The sequence below is a fragment of the Camelina sativa genome, chromosome 15, assembly GCF_030686135.1.
Source record: "Camelina sativa cultivar CO46 ecotype springtype chromosome 15, ASM3068613v1".
NCBI classification, from domain to species: Eukaryota; Viridiplantae; Streptophyta; class Magnoliopsida; order Brassicales; family Brassicaceae; genus Camelina; species Camelina sativa.
Genome location: NC_141894.1, coordinates 26,697,285 through 26,719,500, shown reverse-complemented (window position 1 = coordinate 26,719,500; position 22,216 = coordinate 26,697,285). Strand labels below are relative to the sequence as shown.

At 34.5% G+C, this 22,216-nt stretch overlaps 2 protein-coding genes and 1 pseudogene across 3 annotated transcripts; 2 read left to right on the top strand and 1 right to left on the bottom strand.

Moving 5' to 3' along the window:
- Positions 1 to 1,600: 1,600 nt before the first annotated feature.
- Positions 1,601 to 5,641, top strand: LOC147927157 (uncharacterized; annotated as a pseudogene). Its single transcript, XR_015581667.1, has 3 exons — positions 1,601 to 1,828; positions 4,962 to 5,093; positions 5,385 to 5,641. The product of XR_015581667.1 is annotated as an uncharacterized LOC147927157 (transcript).
- A 9,315-nt stretch (positions 5,642 to 14,956) lies between these two features.
- Positions 14,957 to 17,661, bottom strand: LOC104748746 (uncharacterized). The gene is made up of 7 exons (XM_087486918.1): positions 17,336 to 17,661; positions 16,597 to 16,645; positions 16,296 to 16,409; positions 16,128 to 16,207; positions 15,931 to 16,020; positions 15,679 to 15,822; positions 14,957 to 15,545 (listed from the first exon to the last, which is right to left on the bottom strand). Exons 1-7 carry the CDS (start codon positions 17,521 to 17,523, stop codon positions 15,230 to 15,232), a joined length of 981 nt encoding a protein of 326 aa, XP_087343044.1. The 5' UTR covers positions 17,524 to 17,661; the 3' UTR covers positions 14,957 to 15,229.
- A 3,236-nt stretch (positions 17,662 to 20,897) lies between these two features.
- Positions 20,898 to 22,010, top strand: LOC104748745 (uncharacterized). Its single transcript, XM_010470341.2, has 2 exons — positions 20,898 to 20,969; positions 21,075 to 22,010. Exons 1-2 carry the CDS (start codon positions 20,898 to 20,900, stop codon positions 22,008 to 22,010), a joined length of 1,008 nt encoding a protein of 335 aa, XP_010468643.2.
- Positions 22,011 to 22,216: the final 206 nt, after the last annotated feature.

Here is a 22,216-nt window from a genome sequence, read left to right as displayed (position 1 = left end):
CCATGATTCCACGCTACACAATTTGCCTTTACCTGCACCACAAACACAAATTGAGATGCATGAGTATTTGATAAACACTCAGTGAGGCAATCCTCCCATCTACTGGGCTATACACACAAGCAATAAGATCTCTACATGCCACAAACAACAATCAATAAAACAAACCAGGCAATATACATAGCATGCAACATCCATCGTAACTGAAACAAGGGGTGTCGACCGACACCAGATGGTGTCGATCGACACTGACTATCTGGTGTCGACCGACACCAAACTGGTGTCGACCGACACCCTGCCCGACACTCCCGAAAACCCTAGTTTGTGTCGACCGACACCTCCACATGGCATCGATCGACACTCGCCAAAGTCTCGAGCCGTCCTCGCGTTGGTGTCGACCGACACCCCAACTGGTGTCGACCGACACCGTTGCCGAGCAGCGATTTCCTTCGATCAGAAACTCCGAATCTCGCCTCCAATCTTCTCCAATCCGCTCCTTGCACTCCCAGAAGCCAAACCCAGCCACAACAGCGACGAAATACCATAGGGAACTCAAAGAAACAACCACATAAGCACCAAATCACATAGAATCTAGAGATCTTAGCTTAGATAAGCCATGGTCATGCACTCACCTCTTTCAAGAAGATTCTGACCAACAAGGACGAATTCCCTCACTCCTAGCAAGCTTCTAACACCTTCCCAGCCTTAGATCTCCCAAGAACAGCAAGGAATCTCTCAATCTCTTCCCAAAAGCTCAAGAACACTCTCTCTTTGTGTTTTCTCAAAAACGGCGAATAAGACCAAAACAACACGACCCTAGGTCGTTTTCTTCCTTTAAAACTCGATTTAGGGATTCCCTAAACCAACCACGCAAACCGGACAATTAAAATTGAACCGACCAAACCGACCACAATTGGTGTCGATCGATGCCTCACTAGGAGGTGTCGATCGACACCCTTACCAAAATACCAAAATTTGGTTTGCGGGTGTTACAACGGATCTGCATGTTTTCATATTTAAAATTATTTTATTGTCCTTCTTTTATTGTATGCTTTGAAATATATTCAAGGTCATTTTATGTCATATATTCCCAAGTTTCATTTTGCCTTGTAAATAATGCTTCCCTTTTAATAGTATAGATTTCATTAGTTATTTTTTCTTCATTATTCTTTTATTTCCTTAAAATATATTAAAATTTAGAACAAATTTGAATATCTAAAGTTATCTATTTCCATTTTTAATAAACCAATATTTGTTTCCTTAAATTAACCACGAAATTAATGATAACAAATTAGGTTTGACCAATTCTTTACCCAATCAAATAGTTATTAAAAATAAATTTTTGTTTCTAAAAGTATTTCAAAATATATTATGAAATTAAATATGTTTACATATATATATTTTCGAATTGAAAAGTCTGATTCTATGGTAACAAATTTAATTGATTGTATATGTTTAGATACGGATTTAGAACCCATCCTCTTAGTCACATTAATCACAATCCGAATAGGAATATACCGGGTCAACCCGAGATCTAAAGGCATTTCATGTAATAATTTCTTAATTTATGTCTATTTATTTAAAATGCTTCCCTTTTAATAGTATAGATATAGTACTAAGCAGTAGTGGACAAAAGCTACATTGTACGTACACTTGTATTTTTTTTTTGGTGTCTCCATATATTTCTTTCAGAGTGTATGTAACCTTATAAATACCCTCCGAGATCTGATTTGGTTTCAACAAGAACAAGCAAGACCTAAACAGGGGAATATGGCTAAGGAAATGGTGACGCTTGCTTTCATTTTCGCAATTGTTTTCTCTCCAACCATAGGTACCATATTAAACTTTTTAACTTTGAATTTGAAACATGTTTTCTTATCTCTTAACTTTTATATATGTGTTTTCATTGACGGTGATAAAACATATCTACACATTAGAGATAGCGTTATTCACAATATATATGTAGATATGCTTAAAATACATGTGTCATTTTTATAAAACTAGGTATAAGTCCGCGCATATGCGCAGATTGTTGTATTAGTTATGTTAATTAATTTTAATTAATTTAATAATTATAAAGTTTGCCAATATTTTTTGAAATGTTTTTCTCATCTATCCATTTTTAAATATGTAAAATTATAAAGTTTTATAAGATTTATAAGATATTTCTAGATAGTACGTACTACTTAGAGAGTCAATCCAAATATTTATAAAGTTTTTTTTTGTTTTTGTCAAATTTATAAGGTTTTGAAAGGTTTTTAAAAGGTATTTATAAAGTATATATAAAATTTTACACACACACACATATATATAGATAGTTTATGTTTATTTTTTTTAAGATTACACGTATTTCAGTTTTTTGTGGCATTTTTAATAAAGTTTTTAAAAGGCGTAGTTTTCAAAAGTGGTATTAGAAAAGAGGTTTGAAATTATATATATATATATATATATATAACAAATAAATTTCCTAAATTCAATAATCAACTTTTATTTATTCAAATCATTACAATATCAAATTATATAAAGTATTTCAATATAACTATACATACATATTTATCAATTTTTTTATTTTTTATTGTTCAGCCTGCATAATAGACCTCTTTATGAGATAATGTTAGAAATACCATTTTGTTGATACCCTTTTTCAAAAATACCAATTTTTTGGTTATTTTCATTTTTGTCCTCTTTCACACAATTATAATGTGTTAAGTTAATTTCTAGATTTTTTTTTTTTTTTTTTTTGATTTGGATTCTCTATTTTAGATGTAGGATATAGTTTTGAGGGGGTAGATTTTAGTATTTGGAGTTTATGGTTAAAATTTAGTTATGTTGTATATTAAAAAAAGTATTATTGAAAATGAACAACAAAAATTGTATTTTGCAAAAAGGTATAGTAAAAAGGGTATTTATGCAAATGCCCCTAGTTTTGTTTGATATTTTTGACTATTCAAGGTAAAACAAATACTGTATATTGTACATAATAAAAATGAGTATATACTATGATATTCAAGAATTCAGTTTATGTTCTAATACATAAACTAAAGAGTTGAATAATTAAAATCCAAATCAGTTTATTTCTTTATATAAATTAAATACATTCCCTATAAAATCATATGAATTGCTACATAAACTAAAGAGTTAAATAATTAAAATCCAAATCAGTTTAAGTTATTTATATCGATTAAGTACATTCCCTATATAAATGATTTCTTTAGCTTGATGATCTTACTGTGCAATGATCAAAATTAATATTTTTTTGAATCTACATGATAAGTTTTTTTGTATAGCCATCAAATTTTTATTATACATATGTAATTTAAAATTAAAATAATAAGAAAACGAAGAAAGAAGGAAGCAATACATAAAACAAACAAAAAAAAATTGAAAACTCAATAGAAGATATATCCAACTAAGTATATAACTAAACACTAACAATGAGTTTTCAATCCATGCAAAAACATAAACAAAAGAAACAAAATATTTAGAATTTGACATATGGTGGAGGAGGATGTGAGAATCATTATTTATAGGATTTGAAGTGATAGAAGTTATATTTCTAAAATAATTTAATTAGAGGAGTTACAATTATAATTGATAGTGTGTTTAATTGAAAATAAATGTAGGAAAACAATAGTCAATTCACAATTTATGTAATTTCAGTTACAATTTCGTAGTAAATAGTAAATTTAAAGTATGAATTTATGTATATAATTAAATGAGTTGAATTTTAAGTTTAATTAAAAAGACATATTATATTTTAAAACATTAAAGAGCAAATTGAACAAATTATATATATATATATATATATATATATATATATATATATATATATATATATATGTGTGTGTGTGTGTGTGTAAAAATGAATATTTACTATGATATAAACTAATACATAAACTAAAGATTTAAATGCTGAAAAAAAAACTGAAGAGTAAAATAATTAAAATCCAAATTTTTTTGTATGTAAAAAATTAAATGTATTCTCTATAAAATCATATGAAGTGCAATCAAGAGCTTCATATAATTATATGTTGGATCACAAGAACTAAATATAATGATGAGTATACTAAAAATAAGTATTGCAATTTTTTAGAGCATAGAGAGAATTAAAGAAAATTAATTTAATTATTGTATTACAATAGTTTATTTTCTTAAAACATTGCATACTTTTACAAATAAAATAAATATGTAAGAAATAATCAAATATCTAGATAAATAATAAAGATGATTTCTTTAGTTTGATTATCTTATTGTGCAATGATCAAAATTAATAATTTTTAGAATCTGCATGATATTTTTTTTGTATAGCCATCAAATTTTTATAATATGTAATGTAATTTTTTTTATTATCATATGTAATTTAAAATTAAAAAATAATAAGAAAAAAAGAAGAAATGAAAAAATATATAAAAGAAAGAAATGAAATTGAAAAAACAATATAAGATATATCCAACAAAATATATAATTAAACACTTACAATGAGTTGTAAAAAAAAACACTTACAATGAGTTTTCAACCCATGCAAAAACATAAAAAAAAAAAAAGTATTTAGAATTTGAGATATGGTGGAGGAGGATGTGGGCATGGTTATTTATAGGATTTGTAGTGATAGAAGTTATTTCTAAAATAATTTAATTAGAGGAGTTATAATTTTAATTGATAATGTGTTTAATTGAAAATGAATGGAGGAAAACAATAGTTAGTTCACAATTTATTTAATTTCAGTTACAAATTAGTAGTAATTAGTGAAATTAAAATATGAATTTTCAGTTACAAATTAGTAGTAATTAATGAAATTAAAGTACAAATTTATATATGTGATTAAATGTGTTAAATTTTACGTTTAATTAAAAATAAATATTATATTTAAAGCATTAAATATCAAATTGACCAATAAGAAGAGATCAGAACTCTACTTTTATATATATGATTGACGATATACATTTGGGTGCATGTAATCAAAGCTGAGATGATGGAGAAGCGCAACCTTAAGCCTCTTTCTGATGGTGGAATTGTTTGGGCTACTACTGAGGGTGAACAGGCTATAGCTAGAAGATATGGTCCATGGATCAGGCAGCCCATCTTCTCATACCCAGGTAATTAGAGCTGGCAACGTGTGCGTAGTCGCAATCTCATTCATATATTATAAAATGTCTAACTATACACATGTTCATATTTTTGTTTTTATCTTCAGGCCCGACCCACCCCTAAGGCAGCCAAAGCATTAGTTTTAGGCCACATAATATATACAAATAATTTGGGCTAATTAATGAAAAACTTTAGTAGCTTAGTTGGTAATGTTGTACCAGAACTTATGTATTGACGCAGGTTCGATCCTGCTTATCTTTCCTGGGTTTAAAGGTAGGTACTGGCGTACTGCACTCTAGAGAACGACGGTATATCATGTGATGAATGCGATGCGTACTGTAAGAGGAACTACGTCGGGCCTAATGATTATGCTCGTTGCGAGGGAGTTTAGGGATTCCGTACATGCAAATGCTATTTTGAATGCAGTTGAGCCTTGGTAAAGGCCGTCCGTGTTGTGTCTGGTTATCTTCATATTAATTTATCATAAAACATTATGGATGTTTGTATATGTGTGTACGTTTGTATGCATCAGAATAAAAGACGCATTTCTGTATGATCCGATCAATGCTTATTTTGCCACATAGCAAAACTGCTCCATTAAAACGAACATTCACGAGTTAATTTAAAAGTTGAAAAAAAAAAGAAAAATATGCTTTTCATCCGCTAACAAAATATCAAATCAGCGGGTCCTTAAATCGAGAGATTAATAAGTCATTGAGAGTCTTTTAACAATTCATTAAAATAATTTTTAAGAATTCATTGAAATACTTTCTAAGAATTCATTAAAAGACCCTCAAGCAATTTTAATTAATTTTTAAATAGTTTTTAAGAAAAATATCTTAAAAATATTATTAAAAAGTTTGGTGGATAGCATACATTCCACAAATGTTCAAAAAGAACACTAGTTGATACGATTACAATATTTTAAAATTTTAAAATAACTATTTGATATTTACGATATATTTTTTAACAATAGGATTTAGTTTTTGGTGTTTATGAATTAATTTTAAAATTTTAATTTTGAAACATAGCACTATTTTAATTTTACACAAAATTTAATTTTGTTTTATTTGTGTGAATCGTAATTTCTTTTAGCAAAATATGTGAAAATTTCTTTTAATTAAATTTGGATGTTTACGGCTTTTAGATCTTAGTTGTAGCCGCTCCTCTGTTGTTCAATTTCTTCAATGGTGGGTGTTCCCTCTCTCTCTCTGTGTAACATCCTCAAACTCTATATATATGGACCACTTGAATTGCAGTCCATTAACGGTCCAATTTGAAAAAATATTGAAACGACAAGGGTTTGGTCGTTGAGTGAGGCCGTATATATGTATAAGCGTAATCATCTCCCTCTTCGTTTGGACAAGAGTAAAACCTAGTCTAAGCCACCAATAGAGAGAGAGAGAGAGAGAGAGAGAGAGAGAGAGAAGAATTGTTGAGAACCAAAGGCATCTACCATCACCGTAGCTACACCATTAGTCACCGTCACACACCGGAGACACTAGAGATTGTCACCGCGCTCAGCCTATGCCGCCGTGTGAAACGTCTTCACCGGAGAAATCTGTGTTGCCGAGTCCTCCACTTCGCCGTTCAGTTCGTCAAGTCAACCCGTCGAGAAATGTTGCCGAAAGAGATTAAGGTCGTTGTTGGATCGGATTCTGTCGTTGCTGGCTTCTATTTGAGAATCAACCAAATTGCTAAGGTGAGGGCGGGATTTGCGGAAATACATTGGTTACTTTTTAAGCATAATTTCATGAATTGCTTGTATAGGTTTGGAAACTATGTGATTGGTTATGTCTATTGTTTGATATTGTGTGTTATGATGTGATGATTAGATCTATGATAATAGAAGTGTGATGACATGGTACAATGATATGATGCATGATGATTGATGATATGAGATGATACGAGATTATGTACTGGGACACGAACATGAGATTTGTTTCGTGTCTCGTGATGGACAAACCTGAGATTGGTTTTGTGCCTGATAATTGGATGAACATGAGATTTGTTTCATGCCGTGTGATTGGACGAACATGAGATTTGTTTTGTGCCGTGTGGTTGGACGAGTCTGAGATTGGTTTCGTGCCATGCTAAGCTGATGAGATTTCGGTTTAGCGTTGTTTGTTGATGAATGCACATAAATGATTGACTATGATGATGTGAGAAATATGGTTTAAATATTATTGGTATGTACTAGGTTGAGATTATGTGAAACCGTTATGCTTGCTAGATGTATATCAAGAAAGTGGAGTCTGATTCTATGCTATGCAATTATTGTTGAATGTGAGTAGTTTGTCGTCACTGTATTTCAGTGGGCAGTGTTGACCCTCTGATTGAGTAATTAATTACTCAACCCTCCTTTCTATTTATTTTTCTCAGGTTAGTTATGTTCGTTATTTGAATGTTAGAGATTGCGGTTTTGAGCCAAACCAAGAAGTCAACACATTGACCAGACCGTAAGGCTTGTCTGGGTGTTACAATTTTGGTATAAGAGCCTCAAGTTATGTCAAACCGGTTCCGACCCGAGAGGCAGTCCTGAGGAGGGTTACTGATTTGGCTTGTTTCCATTTTGTTTAGATGCCGCCAAAGGGAAAACGTGGAGGACAAACAAAGGTTGCTACACAACCCAGAGTGAGGGCCGAGACCCCAGTGCATGAAGAACAGCCGGAAGTCGTGCATGTCAATGTAGCTCGGGCAGGAGAGGCTAATGAGATGGCTATGTTTGAGCAATTCCGACGGTTCCAGGAATTCATGCAAAGGGAGCCAAACTTGAGAGGAGCACCAGGGGTGATTCTACCACAATAGGATGCACCAGGGCATGATGCACCAGGGAGGGTAGTCTCGCCTCAGCATCAGCCACCACCGCCACCCCCGCCGGTCTAGGTGCAGGGTCTGTCATACTGGGAGGCTATGAGAAATTTGAAGGACATGGGCATGGAAACTTTTGGTGGAAAGTCTAATCCTATTGATGCTGATCACTGGAGGAAGAGATTGGAGAGAAATTTGGATAATGCTAGGTGTCCACATGAGTACCGCAGGGACTTGGCGGTGCAATATCTGAAGGATGAGGCATTGGTATGGTGGGAAAAGGTGGTAGAACAGAGACAAGGACGACATGAGCTGACTTGGGAGGATTTTAGGACTGAATTCTCCAGGAAGTATTTTTCCAGTGAGGCTATGGATCATATGGAGAATGGTTTTCTAGAGCTTCGTCAAGGCTCCACGACGGTGCGGGACTATGATAGGGAGTTTGATCGACTGAGCAGGTTTGCTGGTAGATTCATGAATGAGGATGAGTTGATTCGCAGGTTTCTGAGGGGTTTGAGGATTGAGCTCAAGAATCAATGTGAGATGTACGACTATTGCAATAAGATTAAACTAGTGGAAAAAGCTGCTAATTTGGAGATCGGGTTGGAAAAGGAGATGAATCAAAACAAAGAAGCAATAACCAAATTGATGGACCAATGCAGGATCAAGGACAAGCGTATGGTACTTGTGGAAAGTCACACCGTGGAGTTTGTTGGATAACTTTAGGAGGTTGCATGAAGTGTGGTGAATTAGGGCATAAAAGGGAGAACTGTCCAAAAGGTGTTGATCATTGCCATAAGTGTGGGCGACTCGGCCACTATGCCAGGGATTGCAGAGTGAAACAATACAACAGAGATGAAGAGAAATTGCCACCATCACCAAAATGATTAGTCTTGGGAAAACGGCTAGTTTGATGTAGGATTGGATTTATGTTTAGAATTTGTTTCTTTTCTTTTACCTTTATTAGATTTTGGGATTTTCGATTTATGTTTTATTCAGTTATTGCAACACCACTTGCTATTCGATTCTTTAAAGGACAATTGAATCGTTTTAAGAGTTATGTTAAGATTGCCATAAGCTCATTAAGGATGAAAACATAGTTGACGTGCACCTGAATTCGAGGACGAATTCCATTTAAGTGGGGGAGAATTGTAACATCCTCAAACTCTATATATATGGACCACTTGAATTGCAGTCCATTAATGGCCCAAGTTGGTTTATTATTGGATATTGGTATTGATTATTCCGCTGTTGATTGTGAATGTGGTTAGGTGGCTAGTGGGTATAGGACCACTAGTTGTAGTTTATTTATATATTTATCATTTATTATTTATTATTTTTTTTTAAAAAAGGTCGGTCTTTTCACTAGGTTTCCGAGACTTACAATGTTTCAACGATGCACTCCTGGCCAAAATAAGCTGGAGAATCTTGACAAAACCCAACTGCTTGTTAGCTAGAGTCCTCCTCGGTAAATACTGCTGCAAAACCCCTTTTCTAGAAAGCAAGCCCCTGACTTCGACCTCACATGGCTGGAGAGGCATCCTTATTGGTAAAGAGCTCCTGAAAACACAGTTGGGAAGAGTAATTGCTAATGGGTTTGATACCCTTATCTGGAAAGATCCTTGGATCTCTCTTACCTCCCCAACGGTACCAATGGGACCAGCTCCTCAAGACACGGCTAACCTGAATGTTCACCACCTGATATCTCCGGAGACACTGGATTGGGACAAAGAAAAAGTATTGCAAATCCTCCCAGGATATGCTGATCAAATCCTGGAGATCAAACTAAGTAAGTTGGGTGGGAAGGATAGTTATGCTTGGCTATCCACAACCTCGGGAACCTACTCCACAAAGTCAGGCAACTATGAGAGCATATTTCAACACCCGACACCTACCCTGTTGCAGGATACGATCAAAGACTTCAAGTGGAAAGAGCATATATGGAATATAAAAACATCCCCAAAGATCAAATTCTTTCTATGGAAATTAATGCGGGAAGCTTTACCTGTGGGAGAGAACCTCAAGGCAAGGCAAGTCAATTTGATGGCTTGCTGCCCTTTCTGTGCTGACGAAGAACCCTCAACCCACCTATTTTTCACCTGCCCTTACGCAAAACAGGTTTGGGATCAGACCCCGGTACAACATCAAATCAAATCAAACCTCTTCACCACAAATATAGAGGCGTTTGAAGCTCTCCAAAAGAGTATATGCTTACTGCCAACCGGGGTTGGACAAGGCCCCCTTTACCCTTGGATCCTTTGGAAAATCTGGACTGGTCGCCATTATCAGATCTTTGAGAAAAGCCACGACCCTCCAAACGAGACAGTGCGAGCTGCAATCACCTTTGCTCGGGAATGGCAAGAGGCACAATCACCAGAGGAAGATCGGAAAGTCAAGCAAAGAAACCAGAGACAAAAACCTCCACCACCGGATGTAACGCTTGGTTTCTCCGATGCTGCCTGGGATCGAACATCGAGATCTGCGGGATTGGGATGGCACTTCTCAAATCGTGCCACGAACACTCAACGATCTGACGCCCTCAGGATGACTCATGTTGGTTCACCGCTTCTGGCAGAAGGACTGGCCCTACTGAAAGCCTTGACACAAGCATTGGATCTACGTTTTTCAAAACTCTCTTTAGTGTTGGATTCGACTCAATTGATCGAAGCCATCAAATCGGAGACTCCTCACAAAGAGTTCCATGGGACTCTACATGATATCCGCACTATCTCTTCTACTTTTCTAGAGCTTTCTTTTCGATACACTCCCAGAGAGCAAAATAAGAAAGCTGATGATTTAGCAAAAGCGATCTTAAACGACCCTCTGTTTGTACGAGACCGTTTTAATTAATTAATGAAAATGGATCGGTTTTGCCAAAAAAAAAAATCTGAATTTTAATTGCATATAGGTTTCTTATGCTCTTGATTTTACATTCGTTCTTCATGTTCTTGTTTTCATTTTGTGTTTTTATCTTAACTAGTTGAATTTCTTATGCTCTTGAATTTTTATCTTAACTAGTTGAATCATCATATTTGGTTTCTTGGTTCTTTGATTGTAATAATATTTTATTTGACATGTCAGGTGCACTTCGAAGATTTGCTTTTTCTACATGGATGAAAAATCAGGATCAATCGGGATGATAAACGAAGGTACTTTCATATATTTTGAAATAATAAATTAATTCATGTATAATTGTGATTTTTGTCATGCGAGCTATACTTAATTGTGATTTTTGTTTGATTTAATTGTGGTTAATTGTTTTGTTCAGGAGTTGAAAAGGAGTATCCTAAACGTCTATTCAAATATGGTGATGAACCACAAGTGAAGCAGATAAACAATAGCTGCAGAATGTCTATCCTGAAAAGAATCAAGGATGCTTTGCCAACCGAGTACGAGAAAGTGAAGAGTGATCCTGTTTTTGCAAATGTGTTTGCCATCTACGAAAATGGTCTAGGATACTCTGCGTGTTTGATACACAGCATCATGTGTAGGCAGTTGATCACAGATAAGAAACATGAACTATGGTTTGTGTTTGGAAGGAAGCCAATGAGATTTTCGATGCAAGAGTATTATGCAGTAACTGGACTCAAATACGAGGATGATTTCAGCTTAGATTTGAAGACTTGGAAAGAAGACAGTTGGAAAGAGGAAAAAGGTTTTTGGGCTAGATTATTGAAGAGATATGGGGAGATGACAATTAAGAGGCTGATAGATGTTCACCTACTAGAAGTTCCCAAGTGGGAACCTGAAGACAAGTTCAGATTTGTATATGTGTGTGTCATAGCTGGCTTGGTGATGGCAAAGGATGAGAAGAAAAAGATCCCTCTTTCATACATCAAATTGGTTATGGATCTTGATAAGTTGAGAGCTTATCCTTGGGGTTTACACTCGTTTGACTATCTTGTGACCTCGATCATGGACACAAGGAAGGAGTTGAGGGAGACCAACAGTTATATCCTTAATGGTTTCTCATTCGCACTTCAAGTATGGGTTATGGAAGCAATTCCAGCATTCCCAGAAGCCAAACCCAGCCATAGCAGCCACGAAATACCATAGAGAACTCAAAAAAACAACCACATAAGCACCAAATCACATAAAAAACTAGAGATCTTAGCTTAGATAAGCCATGGTCATACACTCACCTCTTTACAGGAAGTTTCTGACCAACAATGGATGAATCCACACTCCTAGCAAGCTTCCCTCACGTTCCTAGCCTTGAATCCTCACTTCCACAGCAAGATCTCACCCACAAAGCCTTGAAATCTCACAAAAACTCTCAAAAACTCAAGAACAATATTTTCTCCTCTTTCTCTTTGTTTTCAGCGGCTAGACAACAACAAAACATGACCTAGGTTGTTCACCCACTTAAATATCATGGTTTAATGGTTCTCCTCAAACCAAGCCGACCAAAAAATCGATAATTAAATCGAACTGGTCGAACCAGAAAACAATGGTGTCGATCGACACCCATCCAAAAAAACCAATTTTTGGTTAGCGGATGTTACAATTCTCCCCCACCAATCTAGATTCGTCCTCGAATCTTGAACAACCATCAGCCAAAGACTCCCGTGCAACCGTCTCCACGGCCCGCACTCTTCCGACTGATCTACAGAAGGTCACCTCTAGGCGATAGACTCACGCTCCAGGCGTCATTTGCTCTAGACTTTTGGACTTTCCTTTACTCATAGGCCTAAACCTTAAGTTTTTATTGGCTCCTCATCAGACCTAAGTCTGCATGCCAAATGTTGGCTCCTCATCGGGCCTAAACCCGCATGCCATAATATATAAAGAAAAATCCAATACTCGCCTCTTGGGTTGCCACCCTACAACGCGCCCCCGGATCGTCATCCGAAGTCGATATACCAACCATATTCCCAAGCCACAAAGTCTCTGAGTATGGCAGTACTTGGAGAACCGCAGTCCCCCAAGAGTCGCGAGCAAACAATTCTGAACACGTCTGAGTCCTATCCCTATCCAGGTATCCTTCCCGTGGCTCGCGTAAAACATCTCAATGTCCTACCAACCACATATCCCCTCACTGGAATACCTCATGACCACTCAAGGATCATATACATGCCACAAGGGCCGCCACAAAGACAAAACAAAATGTCCTCAACATGACCGCCACCAAGGCCAAACAAATGTCCTAAACATGACCGCCACCAAGGCCAAACAAATGTCCTAAACAGGACCGCCACCAAGGCCAAACAAATGTCCTAAACAGGACCGCCACCAAGGCCATTCGTCCTGAAGGACCGTCACAAAGACCATCTGTCACGAAGGACCGTCACAAAGACCATCTGCCCCGAAGGACCGCCTAACAGGCACTCTGGCTAAACAGACCGCCACATAGGCCACACAATTGGCTAAACAGCCTGCCACAAAGGCCACACAATGGCTAAACAGCCCGCCACAAATGCCACACACAGCTAAACAGTCCACCACAAAGGCTACACAATGTTTAAAAAGACCGCCACTCACGGGCACACTGACTCGAAAGTCCACCACTAAGGCCACACAAGCCCCTCCAAGGCTCTTTACCGCTAAAATGGACAAATTCTAACTCCCGTAAAACTTTCCATATTTAGCACTTTCCATTTTTGGAAACTTTCTATTTTTGGAAACTTCTATTTCAGGAAACTTTCCTCCAAAAACCCCGCCTCACGGAAACTTTGTACCCCGAGCACCACCTCATCTTGTTACTGAGTCGCATAACCAACCATCCCAAGCGACCGAGTAAACAAGAGAGATGGGCTGGAAAACTCCATTCCCGCTCCAGCCACGGATTACAGATGGGGCCAAGCTAGACAAGTTCAAGTCGCGGCTTGCTTCTCATACCACTTCTTAAACCTTGCCTTCATCTTCGCCTCAGGCTCCCAAGTCTGCTCCTCAACACCATCACAATCCCACAAGACTCTCATCAAAGGAATCTTCTTCTTCTGAAGTTCCTTGATCCTCCTCTCGAGAACCCTCACTGGTCTCACCTCCAATGTCATGTTGGATTGCTTGCTCTATTGTGTCTGATCGTGATTCACGGTTTCTTAGTCTTCTTTGGAGATCTTTATGGTGAATGTTGCGTACTAGCTTAGACATCCTCAAACCGACGGTCAGATAGAAGTCACAAACCATGCTCTTGGGGATCTTCTACGGTGTTTGGTCGGTGATAACATTCGCTCATGAGACAACATTTTGTGTCAAGGTGAGTTTGCTCATAATCATGCTGTAAATCGTTCTACTGGATTCAGCCTGTTTCGCATTGTTGATGGTTTGATTCCTCTTAGCCCTCTCGACTTGAACATTGCAGCAGATCGTACTCGTGGCCATGGCAGAGCGTGTGATTTGGTTGAAGACTTTGTTGAGCTTCATCGTCAAGTTTTGATCCAACTTAAATAAGTTGCAAGTGAAAAGTATATGATAAGTGCGGATCTGCATAGTCGGATCTTCAGTTTAAGGTGGGCCATAAAGTGGGGGCTGTCTTTACTAAAGATCGTTTTCCACCAAGTACTTATAATAAGCTCAAGGCTAATAAGATAGGTCCGCTTGACGTGCTGGAGAAAAAAACAACAATACTTACCGTCTTCGTCTTCCTCCACATATGAAGACAGCCAATGTATTGCACATCAAACACTTGGTTCCTTATTTGGGTGATGACAATATGGAAAATTCTGAGATGAATTTTTCTGTTACCCTGGAGGACCTAATATAGAATATATACATCTCTCACGTGTTAGACTTTGTTTTCTTTTTATTAATGGGTTTTTATTTTACTTGTCGGTTTATTTATTATTCGAGAGTAGAGACTCATACTTACTTAGGTTTTCCTTATTTTAAATCTAAGCATGTTACCCTAGTTATCATAGGAAGTATAAATAGGATTGTTATGTCTCTTTTAAGAGACGGCTTTGATATTTTAATAAACACAGAAGAATTGTTCTTCCTTTAAATCTTCACAGCTTGTTTCTTGTTCCACAAGTCATCAAGTTCTTAGCCTTTCTTCTCTTCAGTTGAACAGCTTGACTACTCGTTATCCTGATATTCCGCTGCACTAGGATAGTTTTCATTTTATTTCTTCCTTTTATTAATAAGATTTTTGTCTATTTTATTAATTCCTCTTAATATGGAATTTTTTCATTCTATTTATTTCCTCTATTAGAAGATTCCTATTTATTTCCTCTATTAGAAAACTCAAACATTTCGAGTTTCGACAGATCATTTTAGAGAGAAAAGTGATTAAGCATACACTTAATCTTAGATGTGGAGAAACAACGTAAACTTAAAAGTTAAAAAAAAAACAAGAAAAGATAGAGCGAAATAACTAGCCAACTAGAGATCACTAGATGAGGTTTTCACGACCGCTCGAGCCTCCGCAACCACGACCACCTCGACCTCCACCACCACGACCTCTTCGGCTACTACTTCCACGAGTAATGTAAGTATACCGTTTTGTATCTATCATTTCTTTCATCTTTGGTGTTTGTTTGACCGGCCTTTTGCCTAAGCTCCTTTGAAAAAGGGTGGTGGCCCTGTCCACAACTTGTGAAGATTCAGTGTTGAGAGCTTTTACATCCATATCCATTTCATATTTCTCCTCGTTTCTACACATACTAGATTCACTACCTGATGCATGTGTAGTTTTTCTGTTGTCCTCACTAGCAAAACAGAAGAAAAAAAACTTAACATTTAAAAAAATGGTATATGCTTTTGCTCCTAAATAATAACAAATATATAAAATTGCAATCTAATAAACAACATCGTTTAAATCATCAGAGATTTTTGAATTACTTCTTATTGCTTTTATGATCATTTTTCTCAACATCCATATCTGAGGTGGCAGGATATTTCTGGATGATGGTATTGCATTTGGTTATGGTGGTTGCGTCAAGAATTCCATAATCCCATTGTTTCATCATGAATCTTCGCCAGCACCTGATATTATTAATAAAAAAATTCCAATAAATGTACAAAACAAATTTAATATAGTTTATGTATATTTATGTTGGTGTATTTATAGAATTTTGGAATGATAATACTTACATGTCGAGTTTTAAGTTATTGTGCAACTCTTTTTTATATAATTTTGAAAATTCTTCACATGCCCAAGGAATATGAGCATCTGCCAGAACTCTGCAACATAATTTATAACTTTTATTTGACCAAAAAGTTTTTAACCAAAACCATTAATCAAGACATTTCAATAGACATTATAAGTTCAACGTAAAAATTAATGTTACCTATTCTTTTTAACAAAATAGTTCCACAGTTGAATGAATATATTCATAATTTCATTCTCTTCCATAGAATCATTAATCCTCTGCAGTTTTTACAAATTTTCAAAGGTCATTAGCAAGTAACTTCATATGTCATTTTATTGTTGGTTGTTTATTAACCATGGAATATACCAGATTTGGAGCCTCAGTCTCAGCCTTAGCCTCAGCCTCAACCTCAGCCTCAACCTTAGCCTCGACTTCATTTTTGCTATCTTGGTCAGAGAGTACTTCATCAAGTGTCATTGGCTTTGTAACAAAAAAAAACATGCTGGTTTTTTGGTTAGTGACAATAAAAAAGAGACAACATGGACACAACTAACCAATATTCAAATTTAAATGAGACCAATTAAGTATATACAAAAGTTCATGAGAAATATCATAACTTGCAAGTCAAAGAATATTCAAAAGAAGTTTGTCAAGGAACTTGAATCACCTGATCACTTTGAGAGTGATAGAATTGATGTCTAGGAAGAGGTAAGCAGCTGCAAAATCATTTTTACCCGGTTAATATGTAAATGTAATTCATAAGATGGTAAAATAAAAGAACAGTATGTATGATTAGAACAAATCCAGAGCTTTGGGTGGACACCTAAGGCAAGATTCAGAAATGGGAACCCTAGATTTTTAAGCTTTTGAAAATATTTCAAAGAAAGAAAAAAATATACAAAAACTTATGCTAAATAGATATTTGAAATCTGATGATGAAATATTGAAATATAGTATAATAGTGTTATAAGAGGTATAATATATTTTTTTTTGGTCTATACCACTATACCAAAAAAAAAAAGATAGTTAGGATTTTGTTATCTATAAAAGCTATGTTTATTTAAATACATCAAATCTAATAGCTGTAATTTTTTAAAAATAGAAAACAAATGAATTAGGGAAATTGTATTTTAAATAAAATAAAACTGAGATTTCTAAACGAAGAAAAACATTTTTTATTAAATATTTTTTTTTTTAAAAAGAAGGGAAAAAAGGACATTCACTAAAAACAATGTTAAAACGAAGGAAGAGGAACATATTAGACTAGGCTACCCAAACCAAATTTTAGAAAATCATTCCTGGAGTCAAACAAAAAAATAGAGATATATGAAATTAAGGATCTAAAGTTCTGTTTCAAAAGTGGGGCTTTTAACATACCATAATCCCACATCTATATATCAACAAACCTTGTAGTCTTTGATCGTTTAGAAGGGATGAACTTAGCTTCTGTTGTGACCGTGACAGTAGCAGGAGCAGGGACAACCTCAGCTTGTGTTGTGACCGAAACGATAGCAGGGACGACCGCAGCTTCTGTTTTAACCATAACGGTGGCAGGGACGGCCTCAGCTTCTGTTGTGACCATAAGGGGATCCATTATAATAACAAAAGACGTCGGATCTACAAGAGAAATATTTTTAATTTAGATTATTATATCTGAAAATTAGAAATCAAGATCTAAGAGGGAAACTAAAATTGAATAAAATATTGTATTATTATGATAAAAATTTTAAAAGAAAACGAATAAATGAAACGAACTTATGCTATGTGCGTTAATGTGGAAGCTGTATTTGCTAACGTAACATGGAATTTTGGATAGATGTGCGTAAATAAGTTGAGACCTGATTTGAAAGAGTAGATGCACCGGAGAACAAAGAGATAATTGCCGGAAGCTAAGGAGGAGGAGGAGTCAAAAATGCTCTCTTTTTTATTATATCTTTTATGTTTCTCACCAACTTTTGTTATCAACATCAAAGCATAGTTCACCTTTATATATACAATTTTATTTGTATTTTACTGGTCAATAACCTAATATATATATATATATATATATATATATTTATATAAGGTATTCAAATATTCAAAAATAAAAATTAATCTATATAAGTTAACAATGTTTTGTATCTATGACTAATAATATTTTTTGGTAAATATATGAGTTAGATTCGTCCAACCTATGAGTCAGATGTACTGTAGGATCAGATGGATTAAAAGAGAGCAATTCAACTGTTATGGAGCGTAAAGATCTTTGTCATCTGTAAACTAAAAGGTTGTGCCTTTAGATAGTATGCTACTTGAAAAAAAAAAGAAATAATGCATACAAAAAAACCACTATCACTTGATAGGGAGGCATCCTTATTGATGGGGCCAAGTGAGGTCCTAAAACAACAACATTTTTAAAAAACAGAAATGAGACTTAGCTTTGTTTTCTTGAACATTATTTGTTGCTCAAGTCATAATGAAAATAAGCCCACGCGATTAGTCAAATTAAGAATCTAATGCTCGAGAAAGAGAGTGTCAAGTACTTATGCAAATTAAAATCAATGCATGAGTAAACTAAGTAGAGTTTAAGGCATGGAGACATTGAAACATTTTCTAAAATCATGTATGGTCGGATATACATGAGCCATACCAAAAATAATGTTCAGATGGATGATTAACGAAACAAGAATCTAGTTAGACATCGTAGGTCATGTATGGCCGTGTGGAGAAGACACAAATGTATGTAACGTAAGAAAAGTATCGTCCATCCATCAAAGGGATATTTACAGTAAATACTTGATGGAAGTTTTTATATTATAGTATCAAGAACTGTTGATAGTCGGATCAATTTATCCAAGCTAGTTATTGGATCCTGAGAAACTGACTACGTAATGTTTTTGGAGTACGAGAGATGACTTGTAACTCTGGCATTGCATGCCGCATATGTAACATGTCATATACTCACAATCTCTCACATCTATCAAGATATAGCGAAGTTAGCATTCGTGACCTAAAAGCATATACATGTTAACTACAATTTAAAATCTTTTTGTACCACTGTTTTCAGTTCCACTTAAAGCATATACATGTTAATTAACAACTATTTTCAATGATAAAGAAACACATTCTTATTAATTGTACGAAGAAGTGTTTTCAAAGATGATATTAGAAAGAAATAAATTAAACAGTTTCATTGGTTTTTAAATAATTCAAGAGTTTTACAAGAGAAGAAACTAAAGTTTATTTCATTTAGATCATCAACTTCCATATTAGCTGCCTTTGAGATAAAATGACTATGTTGAATTAAAGTCGATTTCGCTAGGGCAACAACCAAACATCTTGTTTATGATTGGCTGAACTTTTTTAAAATATTCATTTATGAATCTGCGTGCTTTTACTTAAAACATCTTATATTTTGAAATGAAAGAATATTTTTTTAAACAAAATTTCCAAGTTTAAAGTGTACATTATTTAATGGATTCAAATGGATCTAAAAGGCATGAGACGAGTTATAAAAAATGAGAGGCGGTACAAATAAAGATAATATATTCTTTCGGATTTAAATTCAGTGTCGTTTAAGGTTTTTAAACACATATTAAGAAAACAAACAATTTTATGGTTTACATGTTATTAATATATATCCTTTACAAACTTTCTCATTGGTACATTAAAAAAAACAATCAAAAGCTTTTAATGCTTATTATAAAATAAAATTTAAGTCCTCAAATAAACTTTATTTAAAATGAAAGAAATATATATATATATATATATATTGTTACTATATAAATATTATTTTTTATCTTTCAACAATTGCTCTACACTGTTTCTATTTAGACCCTACAAAATATTATTTAGTTGTCATTCTAATATTTCTTATATTTTATCACAATATTACATTTGCAAAATTAAAGGCCATTTAAAGGTTTTTCTTTTTGTTGACTTAAAAATAGATTGTTATTTAGGCAAAATGGATTTGAATATTTTACTCTATTGAACATTGACCAAAATGTTAATCGAATATTTCTGGCAATGTATATTCCCCTCAGATTTTTTTTTTGGGAAAATTGGAAATAAAGATCACTATAAAAAAATTGACAATATACACATTTTTTTGAAAATGGTCATTTTTACCAAAAATGCTCATAGGAATTGAAAAACCCAAATTTAACAAGTTTAAAAATGTGAAATATAGGAAAATAAGTAGATATACAATAATAGAGGTAATATAATTTTTTTCCAAAATAAAAAATATATGTATAAGTTGTTTTTTGATGGATAAAATTTGATATAAAAAATTTAGAAAACGTTTTCTGCTTTTCTGAAAATTTAAGATGATGTGTTCTAACATTTTGTACATGTTATACTAAATTCATGAATAGTTTCTGTTCTAAATAGTTTAGGGGCCCAAAATTCTGAATTCTACAAAATTCAGAATTTGTATTCTATGGTTTACTCTATGTTCTAAACGTTTTAGTATAATCTTTCTACGGTTTACTCTATCCTCTAAAATCATTAGAATTTGTTTTATTCTTTTTACTTTATCTCTGAGAAAATTAGTTGACATCTACTACGGAAAAGTTGATTGTATACTCTGAAATTTTTAGTGATTGCTAAATATAGAAAGTAAATATTTGGAATAGGAAATTCAATATTTATCTAATAATTAGGTAAAATCGTAATAATTTGTTAAGATTGTGTTCTACAGAATTGAGAAATAGTTGTCTAACGTTTTTAGAAATTTTTAAAACAACCCTAATAACAACCCTAATCGTTTAGTGCACTAGTTTATGGTGTGTAAAACCGTTTTCTCCCATTTCTTTTCACCATTTTCGAGCCATGGCAATGCACGTCTATGTTAAGAGTGGTGTGTGGAGATTGTTTGACAATCATGAGATTTATTATTGATGAAAAAAATCGTGGAAGATTACTAACTTTGGAATCGAGTACTACACATGAAGAATTGTATATTATGGTTTTAGTATGGTTGATATGGAGCTAAGTTTTTTACCCATAGATCTCACTGCTGATTGTCCTCCTGTCGTTATGATGAATAATAGTCAGGTCACAAATTTTCTTTCATACTATAAAAAGAAGAAAATAGTATATTTGTGTGTGACATTCAAAGGTGGTGTTGGGGATGTCGGGAGAAAAATCAAACTGGAATAGAATAAAGAACCAGGGGTTTTAAGTGATGAAGATGACGATGGTAGTCCGAATGAAAACCTAGCTTTATTTGTGGGTACTGATGATGCCAAATGGAAGTATGTTTTAGGGAAAAAAACATCCGACGAGAACGCCAGTTATGGTGTTGGAACGTCGTTCAAAGTTGTGAACGTAAGGAAGGGTCAATATTTCAAAAAAAAAGAAGTGTTACAAGCAACAATGGAATTGTATGCGATGAGGTACAACTGTGACTACATGGTTACAAAATCGGATACAAAATTCTGGTGTATTCGCTGCATAGAGGATATTTGCAAATGGAGTATTCGTGCTGAGTGTTTAAATGGGTCTACGTATTTCAAGATCAACAAGTTTGTGGGTCTCCATACTTGTGCTCCTTCAAAGAAGAAGAAATTTTGTAGGACACCTTCAGCTAAAACAATTGGACATCTCATTATGCAGAATTATGAGGGTGTATTGGAAGGGCCTAAACCGAATGATATCATTAATAATATTCGTACAGAGTATGGTTGTGATTTAACTTACTCTCAGGCATGGGAGTCTCGCGGGTATGTAGTGAACGAAGTTAGAGGTATTCCTGAGAAGAGTTATGGTATAATACCAAAATACTTGTACATGATACAAGAAGCGAATCCGGGTACATTTACAAATTATGAAGTTGATTGCGACAGTAGATTCAAATATCTTTTTATATCTTTTGGTCAGTCAATAAGAGGATTTTACAAGGGAATGAGGAAAATTATTGTGGTTGATGGAACATTTCTGAAGAACAAATACAAAGGAGTTATACTAGTTGCTACAACAGTAGATGAGAACTCTGATTTGTATCCAATAGCATATGGAATTGCTGATTATGAGAATGATTTTTCATGGGAGTGGTTTTTTGAGCAACTAAAGGTTGTTACTTGTTATTGGAGATGAGAAAGATTTATCTTTCATATCAGATAGGCATGTGTAAATTAGCAAATCACTTGAAAAAATCTATCCATTGTCTACTCATGGTATTTGCATCCACCACTTGATTGGTAATGTTATTACATATCACAAGGGAAGGGGTGTGGATGATTTGGTTTCAAGAGCGCCTAAAGCTTATAGAGTTGCTGAATTTGAAAAACTTTTTGGAGAAA